The following is a 23931-nucleotide window of genomic DNA, read 5'->3' on the forward strand; positions in this document are numbered from 1 at the left end:
AATCAATTTCCATCAGTAATCATTCAAAGATAATTATTTTGCTTTTAGTCTCACAAAGAAAATACTTGACTGGTTTCGCAAAGAAGTCAGTGAGCCTTGTTTGAAAATGACGTGAAAGCCCCCGAGGCTTTATGCCGCTGCTTCACCAAGTTTCACAATAAATGATACAATAGGGAATAGGGGCAAATGAAAAACTAAACCAATAAAATCCACTTTTCAGAAAGTGATTCTATTCACACTTTTTCTTTTGGCTGGTTTACAAAATTATTATACTCAGGTCGGTGTCAACCTTTGAGACTATTTATAATTAATACCTATGATCAGGGCGCCGGGGTGGCTAAGTTGGTTAAGCATCTGACTCTTGATTTTGGCTCAGGTCATGGTCTCACAGGTCGTGAGTTCAAGCTCTGGGTGGGACTTTGTGCTGTCAGTGCAGAGCCTGCTTGAGATTCTCTCTTTCCATCTCTCTGCCCCTCCCCCTCTCGCATGCATTTTTTCTCTCTCTCAGATAAACATAAAAAATAGCTATGATTGTATTCTCAGTTTTAGAATTTGCTATTTTCACTCTCTGCTTATGTTTTAATGAGCTACTTTTAATCCTTCACAAGATTCTTTTTGTGATTGGGGCTATAATATAACCCAAGCATGAAAATATAAAATGCACATTTAGCAAGTAAGTACAAGAACATACAAACAGTATTACAGTTAATTAGGACAAACCAACCAGGCAGTCCTTGTGATACATGAGCTGCCTTTAAAACAAACCATTTTTAAGGATGAAATGATATGTCACTGAAAATCATAATTAATATGTTGAAGCCTAATGTGTTCCATTCTCGAAGGTGCCTCAGCAGCAGGGCTCCTATCCCTAACAATCTGTGGGAAGACATTTCTAAGTCAACTGGGAACAATAAACACAAGCTACATATTGGGTGATGTTAAGGAAGTATTATGAATTTTAAGTGGAATGATAGTGGTGTGCGAAAGTCCTTATCTGTAGAGACTATAATAGTATGTGAGGGCAAAATGGCCATACATCTGGGAATCTTCTTTTAAAAACATCAAGCCAGGGGCGCCTGGGTGGCTCAGTTGGTTGAGCGTCTGACTTTGGCTCAGGTCATGATCTCACAGCTTGTGAGTTCAAGCCTCGTGTTGGCTCTGTGCTGACAGCTCGGAGCCTGAAGCCTGCTTTGGATTCTGTGTCTCCCTCTCTCTCTGCCCCTCCCCACTCACATTCTGTCTCTGTCTCTCTCAAAAATAAATAAACATTAAAAAAAAATTTTAAAACCCATCAAACCAAACCAAACACACATAAAAACATAAGGTGAGTTCTAGACAAAATAGAATAAAAACAGCAAAACACTGATAATTGTTGAAGCTTGGAGAAGGCAACATGGGGACTCTTCATGCTCTTCTTTCTACTTTTGTGAGGATTTGCAATGCTTCCTAATAAAAATGTCCAAAAAGAAAGAGAAAATACACCTTCTTTCAAGTTACACTCAAAAAGCGGCTGTATATTAGGCCCCCCAAATTCAATAAATTCTAGAAACTAGAGTTAGTACACTTCACATTCCATGATTATAATGCAGTGAAAGTAAGTTACTAACAAACTAGAAAGTGAAATAAAACATACCCATAAAACATGGTATCACCTGGAAATGATTTTCAAATGTTTATCAATTTTGAGAAAGAGTGAGCAAGTGAGCAAGGGAGGGGGGGAGGGGGAGACAGAGAGAGAAAATCCCAAGCAGACTCCGTGCTCAGTACCCCAACACGGGGCTTGATCTCATGACCATGAGATCACGACCTGAACCAAAACCAAGAGTCGGACACTTAACTGACTGAGCCACCCAGGTGCCCCTGGAAATGACTTTTAAAATATTCGTAACTAGCCAACAGATACATGAGAAGATGCTCAGCATCACTAATCATCAGGGAAATACAAACCAAAACCACAATGAGATACTACCTTATACCTGTCAGAATGGCCAGAACCAAAAAGACAGAAATAACAAATGTTGATGAGGATGTGGAGAAAAACAAACACTTGTGCACTGCTGGTGGGAACGCAAACTGGCACAGCTACTATAGGAAACAGTATGGAGGGTCCTCAAAAAATCAAATATAAAAATACCATACGACCCAGTAATTCCACTACTAGGTATTTACCCAAAGGAAATGAAAACACATTTGGAAAGATATATGCACCCCTGTATTTACAGCAGCATTATTTACAATAGTTAAGATATGGAAATAACCCAAATGTCCATCGACAGATGAATGGATACAGAATTTGTGGTATATATATATATATAAAATGGACATATATGGATATAGATATACACACACAATGGAATATTATTCAGCCATAAAAGGCATGAGATCTTGTTGTTTGTGACAACATGGATGGACCTAGAGGGTATTCTGTTAAAAGAAGTAAGTCAGACAGACAAAGACAGATATCATGTGATTTCACTTATATGTGGAATCTAAAAAGCAAAACACACAAAAAAGAGAAACAGACCCATAAATCTGATGGCTGCCAGAGGGGAGGAGGAGTGGGGGGCTGGGCAGAATGGGGGAAAAGGAGTGGGAGGTACAGGCTTCCAAATATGGAATGAATAAGTCACAGGGACAAAAGGTACAGCACAGGAATATAGTCAATAATATTGGAATAGCGTTGTACGATGAGAAATGGTGGTCACACTTGTGAGGACAGCACAGCATGTAGGCTTGTTGAATCACTGTCTGCTACACCTGAAACTAATGGAGCATGTGTATCAGTTAGCTCAGCTCAAAAAAAAAAAACAAGACAAAACAAAACAAAAAAACAAACAGCAAATACTTTCAAACAGAAAAAAAGAAGTTTAAGACAACTTTTTGGGAAAGAGGAAGTCTAAACATAAAAATAAATGATAACCTATCAGGCCCAACAGACACAGCAAAAGTAGTTCTGGAAACAAATTCCATATCCATTAGTAAATGTGAAAGACAAAAATGCATGAAGCACCTAAAACTCCAGAAGTTGGAGAAAAGATAATCGCCTGCTTGTTCCTGCTCTTTTCGTTCCAAAAAGAAGGGACTGCTGAAGATAAAAGGCAAAATTAATACATTAAAGATGAGAAAATGGTGGAATGAATAAATCAGAGAGCTGGTTCACAGAGAAAAAAAAAACAGTGAAATGCATCATTAACTAAAGTTGATAAAGAAAAAAGACAATGGGCACAAAGCAAATACACAGAGTAAGAATAAGAAATGTTAAGAGGAATGACTAAAGACACAGGGAAGATGAAAAGAAACCTAAAAGGTTTCTCTGTTCAATTCTATTCAATTAAATTTGAGAACCTGTATGATTTTCTAGGAAAATATAAATTACCCAAACCGATTCCACAGAAGACATAAAATAAAAACACATCAATGATTATGAAGAACTAGAGAAAGCTCTTGAAGAGTTGTGATCTAAAAAATGCCCCTTCTTAGATGTCTTCACAGGAAATTCAACCTGAACAGATCACCTCCAATGTTACTACATCATTCCAAAACATGGGAAAAGAAGGTTACCTTGCTGAGGCAAACATAATATTGACACTGAATTGATTAGTACAATTCTCAGAACTGATGGCTCAAAAGAGGAAAAAAAATTACATGAGCATCTTGGTTCTCGTGAAGAAGTAGTTTCACTTACTTCAAATCTATTCTTTTTTTTTTTTTTTAAACATCTATTCTTGATTTTGAAAGTACTCTTCTTAACACAACAGAAATAGATGGAAACCTCCTTCACATGCTCAAATGTATCCACCTCCATCAGTGGCATGCAAAAATAGAAACCCACTAGAAGGAGCACCTGGTTGGTTCAGTGAGTTAAGCGTGTGACTTCGACTCAGGTCACGATCTCATGGTTCGTGAGTTCGAGCCCCACGTAGGGCTCTCTGCTGAAAGATCAGAGTCTGGAGCCTGCTTCAGATTCTGTCTCTGTCTCTCTCTACACCTCCCCTGCTTATGCTCTGTTTCTCTGTCTCTGTCTCTCTCTCAAATATAAATATTTATTTTTTAAAAAATTTTAATGTTTATTTTTGAGAGAGAGAGAGAAAGAGAAAGAGAGAGAGAGAAAGAGAGAGACAGAGAGACAGAGCATGAGCAGGGGAGGGGCAGAGAGAGAGAGGGAAACACAGAATCTTAAGCAGGCTCCAGGCTCTGAGCTGTCAGCACAGAGCCCGACGCGGGGCTCAAACTCATGAACCGCGAGATCAAGACCTAAGCCGAAATTGGATGCTTAACCGACTGAGTCACCCAGGTGCCCCTATAAAATAAACATTTAAAAAAATTAAAAAAGAAAAGAAAAGAAACTCACTAGAAGCATTCCCCATAAATTCAGGAACACTTCAAGGATGTCCAATATCACCATTCCAGGAAATTTCACAAAGGAGGTTTTGCAGCAGTGTGGTCCCTTCCCCATAACGTGACTGCCAGTTTGAGGGCAGTGGCTCAGAAATACAGCTAATCCTCACAAGAGCAAGAAGAAATTTTCCCATGTGCCATCTCAAAAGGACTCTGGACTTTACATGCTTCTGTATGTCCTTTATCAAACATTATATACAATGTGTTCAAATACTGCTGACTTATTGAAGATCACTATCCTACAATTCCATCCTGAACTCCACATAAAATTGGAAACAACAATCACATGTGAGGTTAGCCCACATTTTGAGTATTTTTATCTCACTAGCTTGAGGTCTTTTCCTCCTTCATCAGCTTTATCAAAACCTCTTTTTCACACTCACATATTTTCCACCCTTTCTTCCCCACTCATTCCTTTGTTTCCCATACCTGTTTATGAGACTGTGCCAATTTTTCTAAGACTTAATAATCAAACCACTACCATCTTCTAATCAGGAAACTACCGTTCAAGCAAAAAGAAAATTCTACGAGCCTATGAACTTCAGGAGGCCAATGGATCTGAATCCTTAGAGCGTGAGGCTTCTATTATTTCCTGTAAAAACACATCTACAGTTTCACATAATTGTAATAGAAGACTGCCAATTGCCTTTAGACTCAAACTTGACTGTGTCCCTGACAATTCCTAGTGCCATGGGTGCTACAAGGTTCAAGCCACATTTAGGAAACAATAAACACTGGGAAACCCATGGCATGTAGCGTGAAGCAGGTCAGGAGCTGGCAGCTGTGGAATTCATGAGCTATAATCCCAGGGTACCCACAATTGCTTGGAGGAAAATGATTAAAGCCTTAAGATATTCCTTTAAGAAAGAATGCCTATGGTTAGTAGCCTTCAGTATGTGATGTAAGGGCCTTGAGCTCATAACTACACCACGGCACACTGGAAAGGATAATTCCATTCCTAGAGCTAGGATCAAAGCTGTGCGAGCTGAAATGGTCTCAGTGACCATTAAGACCACGGTCTACAATGAATTTAGACGCCCTTTAAGAAAGGGCTCATTCCCTCAAATGAAGACACAATTCACAAAGGCACTATCTTATAGATGGATCGAGAAAGCCACTCTTCAAATCCATCAACCGATTCCAAATTTGTTAATGGCCACACAACAGATAAATTTCTCTAATCCTTTTCCATCTCCCTTTGAGAATCCGTCTTTCATATCACCTTATGTGACAATTTTGATCTTGCCCTATGATTCCCTAAAATGACAATATAAATTTAAAACTACACATGCACCAAAAACAAGAAGGGAGAGTTTCTTGAGGGAAGCCATACTCTATTTCTCTTCTAAGACAGCAACATATTTTAAACTGAATGGGTACAGAATATTAGAGAATCATGACTCTTTGTAATGCATTTGGTATGAAATTTTCATTAAGAATTTCATTAGTAACTACTGTTTTCTTTCAGGATTTCCCAATTTATGCAATAAATAAGCATCTTATTTTCTGAGAATTAATGAATACAGCATATAGAAGAGAAATAGTAAGAAAGTCCAAACCAGAAAAATCCAACCTGAAGACGGAAAAAAGCTGAAACAACAAGATCAGCTGGGACAGACAGGCCTCACAACACACGTGCTCATTACACACGTCAGCTCAGCCCCGTGTGCTCGCTGCTGAGCTGACTGCTGATCTCTCAGCACCTCCTTGCTTAAAGCTGTAATTCTGAAATCTTTAAATAGTGTCTTCAGTGCTCCCTGGAAACACCATCTTATTTGGTCTCTCATTCAAATGTGATGTAAGGAACACACACACACACACACACACACACACACACACACACACACCCTCAAATGTAGAGGGTAGGTGGGTAAGTGAAACAATTGTGTACTGTGAAAGAAACCGAAGTATGACCTTTAAAAAAACCTCACTGGCCATTCTGATTCGTTTCTTATGGTGATGCAGGGAGGTATACACAACTGGGGTTTTGCATAAAAAGCTTTTTTCAGCAGTCAGGCAAGACATTCAGGTTTCATGTCATTCAGAAAGGGTGTTTATAAGACTAAAAATATCCAGTGCTTCAGTGAGTCAAGCTCTTTCATGCATTAGCTGGTGGGAGCATAAACTGGTCCAATCTTTCTGGAAGCCATCTGACAAAGGGGACAGAAAATCTTAAAAGTGCATATCTTTTAAACAGAAAATTTTGTGCCTGAGAATTTATTCTGAGAAAATAATCAAGGATGATTACTAGTACTTACTAGCAGCAGGAATAGCAGTACGAGTAGTAATAACAATAGCTAACATGTATTGAATGCTGGGTCAGACACTGCAGACCTGTGCACTGAAGCGGGACCTAGAGAGTGAAAAACTGGAGAAACCTAAACATCTAGTGATAGCACATTGATTGAGGAAGTTCTAGTAAATCCTATTAAGGGCTAAGGCAGCTATTATGAATATGCAAATAAAAATTGACACACATAAAGACAGAACAAAAAAGCTTACACAAGAATATGGCATGATTTAATTTATATTTAATATAAAATTATATTTTAAAAATATAAAATTATTTCTATGTTTTTCATCTTCCTACATGAACTTGTACTGCTACTACTTATGTACTATAAAACAATAAAAGTCTTGGAACTCTAGATGTCTTTTTTAAGATGGTCATTTCTTAAAAAAAATCCAAGATATCTGGAGCAATTTCACAGATCTCCTAAAATGTCAAGCATATGACTAAGTATATGATGGAAAACAAGATGCACTAAACAGACCATCTGTAATTCTTGATACTGAATGCTTAGTGGTTTAGATAGTGACAGTGTAGAACTATACATTTTTTACAAATCAGAAAGCAATGCAATTTGTATCTCTTCTGCAGTCTCTGTGGTTATGCAGTTTATTTCTTTAAGAACAACTATTTTGGGAGCGCCTGGCTGGTTCACTCAGAGGAGTGTGAGACCCTTAATCTTGGGGTCGTGAGTTCAAGCCCCCACGTTGGGTGTAGTGATTAGTTAAATAAAAATTTAAAAAAAAAAAGAACAATTTTGGAGGTTCTGGTTTTGGTCAACATCATTGATTTTGCCTCTTACAACTTGCCATTACATTTCTATTAAGGTACAGAAACAGTATGAAAATACACTGAAAGCTAGTTCTCACAAGTTAAAACCTGTAACACAGTATGACACTGGCATAGGAATTGTCAATGGAATAAAATAGTGATTCTGAAAACAGACTCAAGTATATATGGGAATTTATTATTAGACAAAAGCAAAATTTCAATATAGTGGGAAAAAGAGGAATTTTTAAATAAACTGGATTAGAACAGATGGTTTTTAATTTGGAACAAAACAGAGCTGGACCCTTAGATAATACCATGTATAAAAACTAAATCCCAGAACCATAACTTTTTTTGAAGAAACTCAAAGATATAAAGAAAAAAAAAGATAAGACCTATTAAGTGAAAAATTTCATGTCAAAGAGTATACCATAAGTGGAGTCAATGACAAATGATAGCCTAGGAAAAACACCTGCAATAATAAAGATAATCGCTCCCACAAATTCATAAGAAGACAAAGAACCCAACAGAAAACTGGGCCAAGGATGTGAATAAGCAAGTAACAGAAAAGGCAATCCCAAAAGACCAACAAATACACCTTGTCATGAAAATACAAAATTAAAGTAGCAACGAGATATCATTTCTTATTGCTAAGAATGGGAAAAATTCAAAAGCCTGGTAAAAGTCACTGTGGTTAAAAAAAAATTAGGGAGGGAAGCCTGGGTGGCTCAGCCCATTGAGTGTCTGACTTTGGCTCAGGTTATGATCTCGAGGTTTGTGAATTTGAGCCCCACATCCTGCTCTGCTCCTGACAGCTCAGCTCGGAGCTCGGAGCCTGGAGCCTGCTTCAGATTCTCTGTCTCCCTCTCTCTGTCGCTCCCCTGCTTGTGCATGTTCTTTCTCTCTCAAAAATAAATAAACTTAAAAAAAAATTAGGGAAAAGAAGTTCACTTACATTGTGGGCTACAAAATGTGAACTGTTTATATGGATGATGATTACAAATATAATATATACCCTTCAACCAACAATCTTGCTCATGGGAATCCAGTGCACAGAATGAAGGCATTAGCTGGGAATGCAAGCTGGTGCAGCCACTCTGGAAAACAGTATGGAGGTTCCTCAAAAAACTAAAAATAGAACTACCCTATGACCCAGCAATTGCACTACTAGGTATTTAACCAAGGGATACAGGTGTGCTGTTTTGAAGGGACACATGCACCCCCATGTTTATAGCAGCACTATCAACAACAGCTGAAGTATGGAAAGAGCCCAAATGTCCGTCGATGGATGACTGGATAAAGAAGATGTGGTGTGTATATATATATATATATATATATATATATGTATATGTATATGTGTGTGTATATATATATATATATATATATATATATATATATGTATATGTGTGTGTATATATATATATATATGTATATGTATATGTGTGTGTATATATATATATATGTATATATGTGTATATATATATGTATTTATGTGTATATATATATATGTATATATGTATATATACATACACACACACACACACACACATAATGGAGTATTACTTGTAGCAATCAAAAAGAATGAAGGGTATTATGCTAAGCGAAATTAGAGAAAGACAAATGTCATATGACTTCACTCATGAGGACTTTAAGATACAAAACAGATGAACATAAGGGAAGCAAAAATAATATAAAACAGGGAAGGGGAAAAACATAACAGATTCCTAAATATAGAGAACAGAGGGTTGCTGGAGGGGTTGTGTGGGGGGGGATGGGCTAAGTGGGTAAGGGGCATTAAGGAATCTACTCCTGAAATCATTGTTGCACCATATGCTAACTTGGATGTAAGTTAAAAAATAAATAGTTAAAAAAAAAATGATGGCATTAGCATTGAAGTATTGGTGCATAGGATGAAGTATTCCTATATGTATAAGGAAGTCTACTAAAAGTATGGAAGATTTGGGGGTGTCCAGAAAAGAGTTAACACAGCAGGCCTGAGACTGTACCCTTAGAAAGGCCTGCTTCCTTTTTTTTTTTTAATTTTTTCCCCATTTATTTATTTTTGAGAGACAGAGCACAAGTGGGGGAGGGGCAGAGAGAGAAAGAGACACAGAATCCGAAGCAGGCTCCAGGCTCTGAGCTGTCAGCACAGAGCCCCACGCGCGGCCCAAACCCACAAACCGTGAGACCATGACGTGAGTCGAAGTTGGACGCCCAACCGACTGAGCCACCCAGCCACCCCTAGAAAGGTCTGCTTCCAAGGTTGGCCCTTGGCTAGTGTTGTGTCTGGGAACTTGACTGGAAAACAATTTTACATGCTGATATAAAACTTTCCCTAAATGGTAAGAGTGGCTCAATGTGGTTATACTGCTTGTGCAAAGAATGAGGTTTATGCTAAATGCCTGATTTTCTTCTGGGTGTCTGGGACTTGGGTACATGTTAGGCAGAGGGTGCCTACATAATGAATCCCCAGTAAAAATTTTGAGCACCGACTCTCCATTGAGCTTCCCTGGTAGACAACACTTTGCACATGCTGTCACAATCCATCTCTGGAGGAATTAAGCATGTCCTGTGCAATTCCATAGGGAAAGAACTCTTGGAAGCTTGCTCCTAATTTTCTCGGGATTTTGCCCCATTTGCCTTTTCCCTTTGCCAACTTTGCTTTGCATCTTTTTGCTGTAGTAAGTTTTCCTCATGAGCACAACTATATCCTGTTAGTCCTTTTAGTGAATCATGAAAACTGGAAGTGGTCTTGGGGACCCTGTGACACAGGTGGTGAGAAGTGGGCAGGCAGAGATGGTAAATGTGGGGAAAGAGAGTAACAAAATATTATTAAAAAGTCACCATGTGAACCACGACCTCATTTATTTTATAGCATATATGCTTGAATATATGCACAGAAAGATATTAGCAAGGATGGGCACCACAATGTTAATGGTTTGTTACCTCTGGATGGTGGGATTTTAGGTTATTTTCCATGATTTCTCTTATGTTTTTCTATATGCTTTGAATTTGTTTTTTCAATAAGTACACTTTAATCATATAATCAGAAAAATATATAAAGCTATTTTTTATTTAAAAAGGAAATAAAAGTCAATTGTTAGATGATTCTGGTTTAAAATAGCATTTCCTAATGCTGCCTCTCTTCACTTCCTGTTTCATTTCTATAAGGTTACAGAAAAAATAAAAACACATATCACATAAAAAGTTAGGTGGTTAATGACCTATTCCCAGAAGCTGAGAGAAATTTCCAATAATTTTATGGCTTGTGGAGTTGGTTTAAAGAACACAATCAGGGGGCGCCTGGATGGCTCAGTTGGTTAAGCGGCCTTCAACTTGGGTCACGATCTCGCGGTCCGTGAGTTCGAGCCCCGCGTCGGGCTCTGGCCTGATGGCTCAGAGCCTGGGGCCTGCTTCCGATTCTGTGTTTCCCTCTCTCTCTGCCCCTCCCCCGTTCATGCTCTGTCTCTCTCTGTCTCAAAAATAAATAAAATGTTAAAAAAAAAATTAAAAAAAAAAAAAAAGAACACAATCAATAGATCACCTATATCCTACCCTAGAATGGCCTGCCTGAGAATTCAGAGGAAGATCCTTATTTCCTGCTTCACTGCTTTATGCTTAAGAAATGCAAGATCTATATCACAGAGAAGACAGGACAGCTTTTCCTCCATGGCACGGGTGATGGCTTCTGAAGTAGCCATCCTTTCCTTTTAGAATCTCCCCTTTCTAAGTAGAAATTGTAATTTCTCATCAGAAACAAAGCAGAGGTACTGTAGAGAGGACAAAGAAAGAGTCATAGTAGGTGAGAATACATACTGTACAAGAGCTGGCTCGTGGGGCTGGGGGCGCCATCTTTGATTAGCAGAACTGCAGCAGACTAAAGTCTGTGGGACACTGTCAACTGAGGAGGTGAACAACCTGCCAGTGGAGACTTAAGAACAGGACTTTATCAGTCATCAGGTGGACAGAAAGTGAGTTCAGGGTAGGGCAACTAAATAATGTATGTTCTATACCGTGACACTTTAGAGAGCAAAACTAACAGTTATGAGAGACAACAGGCACGAACCAGGACTGTCCCAAACAAATGGAGAGAGACGGTCACTGTCCTTCAGGGCCAAACCCTGAGCACGAGTCAATCTCTTGAATAGGTATAAAGGAGAAAAACAAAGTATCAGATCTGCAAAAAGAACGACAACAAAAAACATCACTGGTAAGTACTGAAGATCAACATAAAGGATTTAAATATACAGAGGAACAAGATGTAGGCAAATAATTTACCATGGCAGACAGAAAACAGACACCAACTGCATAACACAGATCTGAGTAAAAGCAATACAAGAAACAAAACAAAACAACAGTTAATAGAAAAACTGTTTCAGGATGAAATAGAATTTAGTGTGCTATTCCAACAGATTTTCTGAGTTCTAGGCAAAATACATGAAAGAGACCTAAACTTAGAAACCTGTTGGCAATTGGGAAGGAAGAGAAAACCTTCATTATTTGTACATGATATAATCAATTCCCCAGAAAAACTAACAGAATCAACAACAGAACCTGTATCTGGATACAGATAAACCAACATAAGCCCATATTATTTCTCTGTACCAACACTGGCATGTAAAAAATTCACAGCAGTAACAAAAACAATCTAGGAATTAACCATGAATTCATAAGGCCTCTCCCTAAATCTAAAGGTCAAAGAAATGATTTAAAGAAGCCCATTTTGTACTCTTAAGATGATTTAATACTACCAAAATGTTAATTCTTTCAAATTAATCTATAAATTCAATGCAATCCTAATAAAAATTATTGTTGAATTTAATGAATCCCCATAAACACATATTAATTTGTTTTATTTTGCAAAATCAAGGTCTATGTATAGGTTAATCCACCTTCATAAAGAAGACTAGAGAAGACAACTTATTCTACTATCCACTAAGACATACTGCAATAAAAACCATGTGGCATCAATGTAAAAATGGGCAACTGTATAAATACAACGTTCAGAGATGGAATATATACAATGACAGTTGTTGAGAGTTGCCCCACAAATCAATGGGAAAAGGTCACACTGTTTAGTAGATGGTACTGAGAAAACGGTTCACTATACTGAAGAAAATGAAACTGGATACCTACGTAAAACCAAATATATAGACAGGTTCTAAATGAATTCAAGATCTAAATGTGGAAGATCCAAGTATACAGTTCAGTGGAGAAAACAGAGGCTAGTGTCTTTGTGACTTGGAGACAAGGAGAGCCTTCTTCAACAAAACATAAGGCAAAGAATTGATTACATCAAAATTAAGGATTCTCTTCAACAAAGCATACGACAGATACAGTTCATGAGAACACCTACAGAATAGAATGTATTTAAAATGTCTAACGTGAAAAAGTGATTAATGTCCAAAATATTCAAGGAATTCCCACTAATCAACAAGAAAATGATGCCAGCTCCAGGAGAAAAACAGACAAAGGATACAAACCGGCAGTTTATTGGAAGACCCCAAAGGCAAGCAAGCATTTAATGAGATGTTCAGGTTCAATGGTAACCAGAGAAATACAAAGTAAAAGAACAATGAGATATTATACCTATCAGTCTTGCAAAATTGAGATGGCTAGAAGGTGCGAGTCAGGATGTGGGCACTCGGTAACTCCCCCAGGGAGCTGGTGGCCATGCAAACTGGGAGTCCTCCCGGGGAGAAAACGGGCACTACTTATACCAATCAGGTCTATGTACACCCTATGGCCCAGCAGCTTTTCTCCTGGTACGCATCCCACAGAAAATTCTCGCAGAGGCACAAGAGTTTTAAAAATACCCATCTATAACTTTTTATCTTAAAATGGCCCATATGGAAGGTATGGAAATAGGTATGGCATACCAGAAGAAAAACATGAGTGAGTGAATGAAGTGAGAAGGGGGCCCTGCGCAGAATTATGACAGATACTACAATCCACTGAGCTTTATGTCACTACCCCACTCTTGAGTCAAGTGCTGGTGGTGGGTAATGACAGGTGAGGAGGGGGTGTCAAACACATTGACAAAACTTCTGAATTACAAGGTAAAAAAAAAAAAAGCCCTTTACCCAGTTAAGCTGAGGGAAAAAACTCAGAAAATAACAAGAGACAGAAAGTTGGCTGCTTCAGACATCCCTCCAACTTTAAATATCAGAAGATAAAATGCCTTGAGTTTTGAGGATAGAATAATTTTGAGCTCAGGCAGCCAAATAAATTTCCCATGTATGAAGACAACAGAAAACATTGTAAGATATGCACTGATACAAAGAATATACCATCATGAACATTTCTTGAATCAAAGAAAACATTCAATAAATAAATTTTGAGAACATAAAAGCAAGAGCTGATCCTTATATATAAAACATAAAATTACCTTTTGTAGAAAGAGGACAATCCTCACAAGCATCTGGGCACGGAGTTCTTCCAAAGTAAACAGTGTTCGGGGTGTTCGAATGAAAATTTTGGTTTTCCCATAAGCCACATCATCCTGAAAACCACAATGTTCAACCAGCTTCTTGACAGCCTCTTTGTCTGAAGGGAGGTCATGGTTGGGCCAGGTGAATTCAGAGATCATCTTGTATCTGTGTGAACAGGGCATATGTTAATGGAGAAAACCTTATGGTCTCAACAGATACAGAAAAACTATTCAAAAATATTCAATAAATTCAAGACATTTCATAGAAAAACAACTTGGTAATGAATTCTATTCATTAATCTGATAAGAGATGTAGAAAAAGACTTTAATAGATACAATACTCCTTCATGATAACAACTCTTACTAAACCAGAAGAGTATTTTCTTAATTTAATACAGGCTCACCTACCAAGAACTTAGAGCAAATATCATTCATAAATGGGTGACCTTTGCAAATTCTCTCATAAACAGAAATAAGACAAGGGATACCCCAATCATGGCATTAGTGAGAACCATAAACAAACTGGTATATGATTGGGGAAGGAACAAAATGAACATTATGACTTGCTTCAGAGGAAATCAAGCAGATTTGCAGATAAACACTATTATCACTAAAAGAAAACCAAGCATATAAGATCAATACACAAAAGCAAATTGTGTTTCTAGGTGCAAGCAGCCATGTTGGCCCCTCGTAAGGTGGCTCACTACACACCAGCTTCTCAGGAATGAAACTGAGCAAGAGTCACAGCCTGCTTTCAAAAGTGACATTCTAGGGGCATGTGGGTGGCTCAGTCAGTTAAGCGTCCAGCTCTTGACTGTGGCTCAGGTCATGATCTCACGCTTTGTGAGAGCGAGACCTGCGCTGTCATCACGGAGCCTGCTTGGGATTCTCTCTCTCCCTCTCTCCCTGCCCCTCCTTTGCTCTCTCTCTGTCTCTCTCTCAAAATAAAGAAACTTTGAAAAAAGTGACATTCTATTACTTCTGCCACCGGGAGGGGATTACCAAGGGCATGAGTACAGAGAGGTGGGGATCTCTGAAGGCTGGGGCCATCTCAGAAGGCTGCCTACCACAGCACTGTTTTCCCCCAGTGCCAAGTTGTTTACTACATGTAGCCAAATTTAGTAATTTTTTTTTCATATATTACATCTGAATTTTAATCCATAGCAAGAAAGGCTCTCTTCCTACTCAGGCGACAGAATAATTCACTTATGTGTTCTTCTAGTAGTTGGATGCTTTCATTGTCTACATTTTAATCTTTCAGCCATTTGGGGTTTATTTTGGTATACAGTGTGAGAAATGGATCCAACTTTAATCTTTTGTCAAGTGGTCACCCAACTGTTCCAACACTATTTACTAAAAAGTCCCATCTTTCTCCCTGTGATTTAATATGCCATTTTAATCATATACTAAATTGTTGTATGTACTTCAGTTTATTTCCAGTTATTATTATTATCACAGACATTCTGGTCTGTTTCACTGCCTTGTTCATCTGTGCATCAGTCCCGTTTTGTTTTGTTTTGTTTTTTGAGAGAGACAGTGTGAGTGGGGGAAGGGCAGAGAGAGGGAGGAAGAGAGAAACCCAAGCAGGCTCTGCACCACCCACCAGCACAGAGCCTGAGGCGATGCCCAAACTCATGAACTACAAAATCATGATCTGAGCCAAAACAGAGTTGGAAGCTCAACCGACTGAAACCCAGGCGCCCCAGTCCCATGTGGTTTTAATCACAGATGTCTTAAAGTATTTTTTAATATCTGATGGTCTCTCCTCATCCTTTTCTTTTTAAAGGGTCTTTCTAGCTACTCCTGCATGTTTATTTTTTGATATGACCTTTAGAACCAATTTGCATAGTTTCCAGAGGAAAATAATCACAAACAAACAAAGAAATCCTTGCTGGCATTTTTACTGGGTTCCCACATTAAATTCATTAAATTTATCTATGATGTGGAACTGTCTCATCTAAGAACAAGGGATATCTTTCCATTTGTGCAAGTCTACTCTTGTGCTTCTTGGGAGTCTTTAAATGGCCTTCCCAGGTTTTACACATTTCTTGTTGAGATAACACAGACATCTAAGTGGCTTCTAATCCCTTCTTCTTGATTTATCTCTCTTTTCTTAGATTCGATGACACCATGCTCTTCCTGGTTTCCTTCTGTCTCTCTGGATATTTCTTCTCAGTCTCATTTTCTGGCTACTTCTCCTCCATTACTGGACCCCAAAATGTTGGTGCAGCCCAGGGCTCGTAATAGGTCCTGTTCTACATAAACCTCCCCACATGACCTCATCTATTCCATCCACTTTATTTATTGTGTGTGTGTGTGTGTGTGTGTGGTGTGTGTGTGTGTGTGTGTGTGTGTGAGAGAGAGAGAGAGAGAGAGAGAGAGAGAGAGAGAGAGAGAGAGAGAGAGAAAGCAAGCAGGAGAAGGGCAAAGTGAGAGAGAATCCCAAGCAGGCCCCGCACTGCCAGCACAGGGCTCTACTCAGGGCTCAAACTCACAAACCATTAAATTATGACCTGAGCTGAAATCACGAGTCAGATGCTTAACTGACTGAACCACCCAGATGCCCCTCTATCCACTTTAGTTTTCAATTCATGAATTTATTATCCATGCCAAGCTCTCAATTCTGAGCTTCAGATGCATACATCCAACGCCTACATAAATCTTGAGGGCATTTTATATTTCTCTTTCACTCTTTCCCACCTCAATGCCCTCAGTTACTAAACCCAAAATCCTGTGAATTGTAATTTGATCCCTTCTCTTCTCTATCTGTCCTTCTAATTCATCATCAAATTCTTTTGGGTCTACCTCCAAAATATATTTAAAATTCAATTATTCTCATCTTTACGGCCACAATCCTAATTCAAGCCACCATCAAATTTACTACTATAGACTCCTGAATTGTTTTCCATTTCTTCCCCAACCCATTCTGTATGCTCAGCTGCCTCAGTGGTTTTCTAAAAAGCCGTACATCATTTTTATCTTTTACTGCTCTCCTCTTTTAGCACAATACTCCGATCACCCTGGACTTCTTTAGGGACCTAAAATGTGGTTGCCTCTTTCTGGCTTCAAAGCCTTTGCATATACTGTTCCCATTGCCTCCAATGCTTGTTAATCCACTCCTTGAAAGGCTGGCTCCTTCTAATCCTTGAGTCTTTTCTTGATCTTTCATCGACCATCAATCCCCATTATTCCTCTCTATACACTTAAAAGCCTATTCACCTGCCCCATAGGGAGAGAAACAGAAACCAAAAACAAGCATTCAACTATGAAGACAGAGGTAATACACCATATGAAGAAAGGAAACAAAATCAGAAGCATCCCAAATTCATTATAAAACTGGAATAAGAGTCAACATCTGGGCTATAATACAGGTAGTGATGGTGTGTTTGAAGTTTTAGGCACACTGTAGAAACTGGAAGCAACTTCTCTGCCATAGCGCTCAGCTAAGGTGTTCTTCCTTTCTTCCCAGTTGATAAAATGGCATGGACCCCAGTTCTCCAGGAAACCAGCATCCTGAACTTGTGGATTAAAAAGCTGAACTCCTGTGCTTCCTGACAACTAGTATTATCTCCCTGAAAGACTTTAGCAGGTTATCAGAACATTTAAACTCCTTCTCTTTTTTCAATGAAAGAAATAAAAACAAGGAAAAGTGACAAGTAAAAATTTAGGTTCAATTCCAGCTTCAAAAAATCTGTAAAAATTCAGAGTGGAAATATTATTTTTTTCTCCTTACATCATTGGAAACATTAGTCCAATGTCCTTCCTACACACCATCTATCCCACCCCATGTCATACTGTTAATTCGTTCAGTCAGTATGACAATAAAATAAAATGGCAATTTCTCAACTTGAACAAATTCATTTTATGTAAAGTGGATGATAAACACAGTCTGCAGAGTAGAAAGGGACTATTTTTCCCAGATGCATACCCCACCGTCTCATACGACACCCTTTCTAGATGATTCTAGAGAGGACCTAATCTCAACTCACATAATCATCAATTACGTAGACTTGTCTTTCCACAGAATTGTGCTGTCTTTTAAACGTTAAGTTTAATATATTTATTATGATTATTAGTATGTTTCAGGTTTCCCAACTTCTTTCATATTTTCTATTAGTTGTGCTTTCTGTTTGCTTTTTACCATTTTCTCTTGGATAGACTTGAGTTTTTCTCATTTCATTTTATTTTCTCCTTTGATTTGAGAGCCATCCATTCAACTGTGAGGCAATGCACTGTTAAAGATGGTGGGCTCAGAAGTCAACTGCTCAAGTTCAAATATGGCTCCACCACGTCCTGGCTCTGTGACCTGGGGCAATTTCTTAACCTTCCTGTGCCTCAGTTTCCTCATCTGCATAAAATGGGGGGTACCATCTTCTCCTTACCTGGTTGTCACCTCCAGTGACTTAACTACATGCAGAGCTCTCAAAACAGTGCCTAGTTCTCTCTCTGCCCCTCCCCCACTCACATGCATGTAGGTACTCCTGCACTCTCTCTCTCAAAATAAATAAACTTTTGGAAAAAAAAAAAGAAAAACAGTGCCTAGTATATACAGTGAGCACTTCACAATGTTAGCCACTATTATCATTACCTTAATATTTTTAAGATCTAAAAGTTATATATTTATATGAAAATATATGCTTATTTTTTCCTGTCTAGTTAATTATCATCTATATCCTTCCCATAAACAGCACAAAAGTCTTTACTTCTTTATATTTCTCATTCCAATTTTAATTTTTGTTCCAGATTATTACCAAAGACTCCCCCCCCCCCACCGCGCTTACAGTTGATATGTGTTTAGATGCAACAAAAGTTTTACTGATTTGTTCAATATTACTTTTTGCATTCCATTTTTCTCTTCTGCATTTATTTTTCCTTTTGCTCTAGAAGACTTTTTAGAGAGGATCTATGAATACTAAACTCTTTGAACCTATATATGTCAGAAAATATTTTTATTGTACTCAGACTCTTAAATGATAATTTGGCACGGAATAAAATTCTAAGTATAAAGTTCACTTCCCCTCACTGTCAAGATATTGCCGCTTTGTCTATTTGCATCAAATGTTGCTAATGAGAAGTCTGATATCCATATGATTCTCATTCCCTGGTAGTATTTTTTGTCTCTCTCTTTTTTTTTTTTTTTAGGAGCTCTAAGTATCTCTCTTTATCTCTTAACATTCTAAAAGTGAACATAATGTACTTAGGTTTCATTTTTTTTTAAATTCACATGCTTTACACTGAAGGTATTCTTTCAGTCTGAAGATTTCTGTCTTTTTTTTGGGTCAGGAAAATTCCTGGCCACCGTTTGTTCATACAGTGCGTCCCCCCTCTTCTCTCCGCTCCTCTCGCTCCTGCTGAACAGGTGTTGGCACTCCTGGATGAAGCTTATGTACTGTCTGAGCTTTCTTTAGCATCTCCCATCTCGTTTTCTCTGTCGTGAGATCTGGAAGAAGTCTTCAAACTTGATCTTCCAGCTCACTAATTTGCTTTTTAAAAGAAGTTTAATTTTTTTTAATTGTGGTAAAATTTACATGCAGTAAAATGCACACATTTAGGTATACAACTCATCAAGTTTTGAACAATGTATACACCCTTAAAACTGACATCCATTAAGATGCAGAATATCTCCTCAATCTCAGAGAGCTCCTGGCTCTCCTTCTCCATCAATTTCCCCACTCCAGAACTCACTCCTGTCCTGGTTTCTATCTGTTCTTGAACTTCATATAAGTGGCAGCATAAAGTATGTATTCTTTTGTGACTTATCTTTTTTCTCAACATAATGTGTTATTCATTCCCTCTAACGCTGGTTAGTAGCCACTGTACAATTATCCGACAAGTTGCTGACTCATTCTCCTACTGATGGGTAATTCTCTCTTCAGTTGTGTTTATTCTGAATGTGTTTAATCTCTAATGATTCTTTTTAAAAAAATTATTTATTTTGAGAGAGACAGAGAGAGCAAGCAGGGGAGGGGCAGAGAGAGAGAGGGAGAGAGAGAATCCCAAGCAGACTCCACACTATCAGCTCAGAGCCCGATGTGGGGCTCGAACTCACAAACTGCAAGATCATGACCTGAGCTGAAACCAAGAGTCAGACGCTTAACCAACTGAGCCACCCAGGTGCCCCTCTAATGATTCTTTTCAATATTTACCTGTTCTTGTTTCTAACTTCATATTCCTATTATAGGACCATAATTTCTCTCCTTCATCTCTCTGAAAATATTAAACAGGCTTATTCCAATGCCATTTACTCCTTGGTCTGATTCCTCAGGGGTGAGGTTCTGCATCTATTGAGATTACTGTCTCTTTTTCATTGTCTGGTCTCTCTCAGACATTTGGCTGTGATCTCGTCTACTTCCATAGAGTCCTTCTGTGTACATCTTGGCCTTGGTTGGCCTCTAGTCAAGTGGCTACTGTTGCTTCCTGGGTGTTGGCCATTGTGCCTACGATGTCTCCCTTGTCCTGGCCACTGTGGCAAACTCCAGCACAGCAGACGGGATGGCTTCCTGAATGGCAAAGGCAGTCTTTGCTTAAAACTGCAACCTTGGTTATATCTGGGTCTTCACATCTGTTTCACATCAGATTTAGGAGGGAGTCCTATTTCCAAGTTCACTGAGACCTCCCCCCCACCCCCCCCCCGCCTTCTTGATTCCATAGCGTGGTTGTGCATTTTCTTGGTTTTAAAGACACACAATTTACATTTTTGGGGAACATCAGATGTTCTTGGGGTAGAAGTGGATTTAAGCTTACACTGCTAAGACCGCCATTATTTGAAATTCACAGGTTCTTTCTGATCTTTCCTATTGTATTTTTACGTATGTTTTAGAAAACATATTCCCATCCTTATGGCATGTGTCTCATGCCAAGAAACAAACACACCAAACCCTCCTGAGTTGAATGTAGAACATATGTATGCACTTACAAAATTCCTTGTCTCCTCCAAGTCAAGCTTGCTTGCTTACTGTTCTCTTACCTCAGCTACTCTCCATGGCTCATGGAGTCGGATCATGTGTCTCATGATCACACATTTTCGGTTCAGCCCCATCCTGTAGTTACCCAGCCCCCACCCTGCTTGTTTTAATTTCTGATTTTTTTATGGGTGGTAACAAAATAACAAATTCTGACTGAGCAGTTGCTAGAATTCTAAGAATAATAACAGCAGACAAGCAATCTCTCTAACATAATTCTACACTGTTTGAAATCAAGACTCAGAATGAACACATCTCTATTCATGAAAACATTCCAACTTTATAGCCTCAATAAGCAAATGAAACACCAAGTGTAAAGAACAGTATGATTTTAATAAGGAAGATGGTCAGTTTTGAACATGACCTTTTGATCGATGTCAAACCAAATTCGAATTTTCCAGGCTACTGTGCTTTACTCATTCTAGGGGGTCTCCATTTAGCGCAATCTCTTTCACTTCTGTGCAAAAGCAGCTGAACACTGGTGGAGAAAAACAGTAACGCTGGTCGCCTCACTGTCCATTTATAACCTCAGATCTCACATGGACGCTCAGATCTTCCTGGTGGCAATCCTTCCGTATGAACCTGTGCTTTCCCACTCTCCAAAATGAGATTTCCTACTTCCCCTCAAACCTCCTACACCACCCCTCCTTGTCCTCACTCTCCACTCCTGGTCTCGCCTCATACTTGATTAAGGACACAGAAGCAGTCAGATAGGAACATGTTCATCAGCCAGCTTTTGGGCCTTTCTGCATCCGTATTCGTATTCTCTGTCTTTTGTCCTGTTGCTATGGGGGAAGTGTCCCCGCTCTGACCTAGAGCTGACAAACCTTCCACCTGTGCTTGGGATTCTGAGCCTTGCCTTCTCAGGGATATCATGGTGATGACAATGACCTCCCTTTCTCCTGCACCACCAGGTTCTCCCTCTGTTCCGCATCAGCCCCACCTGCATACATTTCCTAGTGTCTCCTGACCTCACATCCCACTCCTGCTCCTGCTTCCTTCCATTCTTCCTGCCCTCATTCACGGCATGGATACTTGAGTTGTCTACGGGCACCTGGCCTCTCACTTCGCCTTCCCAACCTGTTAAATCGGGTTCTGCACAACCTATTCTCCCTTGACCCCTATGTTGCCAAATCTAATGCTTAAGCTTCTGCCTTTATCTTACTTGATTGCACAGCAACATTTGATCTGGCGACTCTGCTTTTTCTTTTTGAAATACCATATTCTTTCGGCTTCTGTGACATAACCCTCCCCTGGCATCTCATCTATCTCACTGGGTGCTCCTTCTCTTCTCTTCGGTGGTTCCTTCCTGTCAGATCACACAGGATCTGAATGGGCTGAATGGGCTCCTTCTCATGTATCCAGCTCTAAGACTTTATATAGGACGTCTACATTAACTACTCCAGCATCTCATCTCCAGCCTGTGCTTCCTCCCGGAGCTCCAGATATGTGTGTTTAGTAACTTACTTAATGTTTCTACCTAGATTTTTAGTAGCCATTTCAAACCTAATGGTCAACAGACAGATCTCAATTCTGTCTTTGCCACTGTTCCACGACCTCCTCAAGCTTCTCTCTTACCCTGTCTTTTGTCGGCATATGGCACTATGCTTACCCAGATGCTCATGCCAAAACCTAATTGTCACCCTCTGTTCCTCTCTATTCCTCTCTTATCCAGCCAATCCGTGAGCAAGCCTTGCCAACTTTCCCCTAAGACATACCTCAAATCTGTCCATACCCTTGGATCTGTAAGAATCTCTTGCTCAAGGTGCTATCAAGCCCCCTTTCCTGGGCTCCTACGGTGACATCCCTAAATGTCACCTCGCTTCCTATCCACACAGCAGCCACAGTATCTCCTCAGATAACCGTAAGATTGTGTTGCTCCTGGCTTCAAATCCACCAACGGGTTCCCACCACATTTAGCCAAAATTGCAACTGTTTAGTCTGGATTACAGAATTTGACATGATCTGGCCCCTGTCCACCTCTCTGATTTCATCTTACACCACTGCCCTGTCAGTGAGCAGCCTCCAACCACACGGCTACATTTGCTACATGACATACCACAGTTACCACTACAGTAGAGCCTTTCTCTCACTGTTCCCTCTGCCCTACCTGCTCCTCTCTCTGACCTTTGTATGGCTGGTTCCTATCAGCATCATCTCCTTAGAGACTCTTCTGACCAACCAATATTTTATCTATTTATTCACATTTTGTGGAATCTGTAGTCTGTAGGAAATGTTCAATGAATGTTTTTAGATAAATAAACAGATGGAATTTAAAGGGACTTTATGAGTCCCAGTTGTCCACTATCATCATCATGACTAACAATAAATAACAGCAGTGATGATATCTTACATATAGTGAATGACTGCTGTATGTCAGGTTCTATTTTAAATTTTTTTTTTTAACATTTATTTATTTTTGAGAGAGACAGAGAAAGAATGCGAGTGGGTTAGGAGCAGAGAGAGAGAGGGAGACACAGAATCCGAAGCAGGCTCCAGGCTCTGGGCTGTCAGTACAGAGCCTGACACGGGGCTCGAACTCACGAGCCGTGAGATCATGACCTTAGCTGAAGTTGGACGCTCAACCGACTGAGCCACCCAGGCGCCCATGCCAGGTTCTATTCTAAGTGCTTTATAGATATAGATATATAGATATGGATATGGATATGGGTATAGATATAATCTTATTTAACGCTCCAGAAACCCTAAAAAGTAGTTACTATTATTACCCCCATTTTATATATGAGGAAACAGAGGCATTGAAAAGATTAGGTGATTTGCCCAAGGTCAAAAAGCTAAGAAATAGCAAGGCCAGGATTCAAACCAGGTAGACTAATTTCAAGGTCTTCGTAATTAACTGCTTAATATTTTGTTGTTATGATAATTACCAATACTGGTAATGACAAAGCAGCATTAATGGAGCATCCATTATGTGCCAGGCACCTAGCTTTTTTACTTAGGCTAATTTAACGAGGTAGTATTATTATACTCATTTTATAGATGCAGAAACAGAGTCGGACATTAAATTTCTGGCCTAAGATCACACAGCAAATGAGTGGCATACCCCGGATTCCAACCCAGAT

The 23931-nt window shown here is 39.2% G+C and overlaps 1 protein-coding gene across 1 annotated transcript in view; it reads right to left on the minus strand.

Annotated features, from left to right (window-relative positions):
- Nucleotides 1–23931, minus strand: part of MYO1D (myosin ID) — a 357670-nt gene that overhangs the window by 188350 nt on the left and 145389 nt on the right. The window contains exon 16 of the mRNA XM_042916054.1: nucleotides 13845–14052. Coding sequence (XP_042771988.1) covers nucleotides 13845–14052 — 208 coding nt within the window. The remainder of the gene's footprint in view (nucleotides 1–13844; nucleotides 14053–23931) is intronic.

The sequence above is a fragment of the Panthera leo genome, chromosome E1, assembly GCF_018350215.1.
Source record: "Panthera leo isolate Ple1 chromosome E1, P.leo_Ple1_pat1.1, whole genome shotgun sequence".
NCBI lineage: Eukaryota > Metazoa > Chordata > Mammalia > Carnivora > Felidae > Panthera > Panthera leo.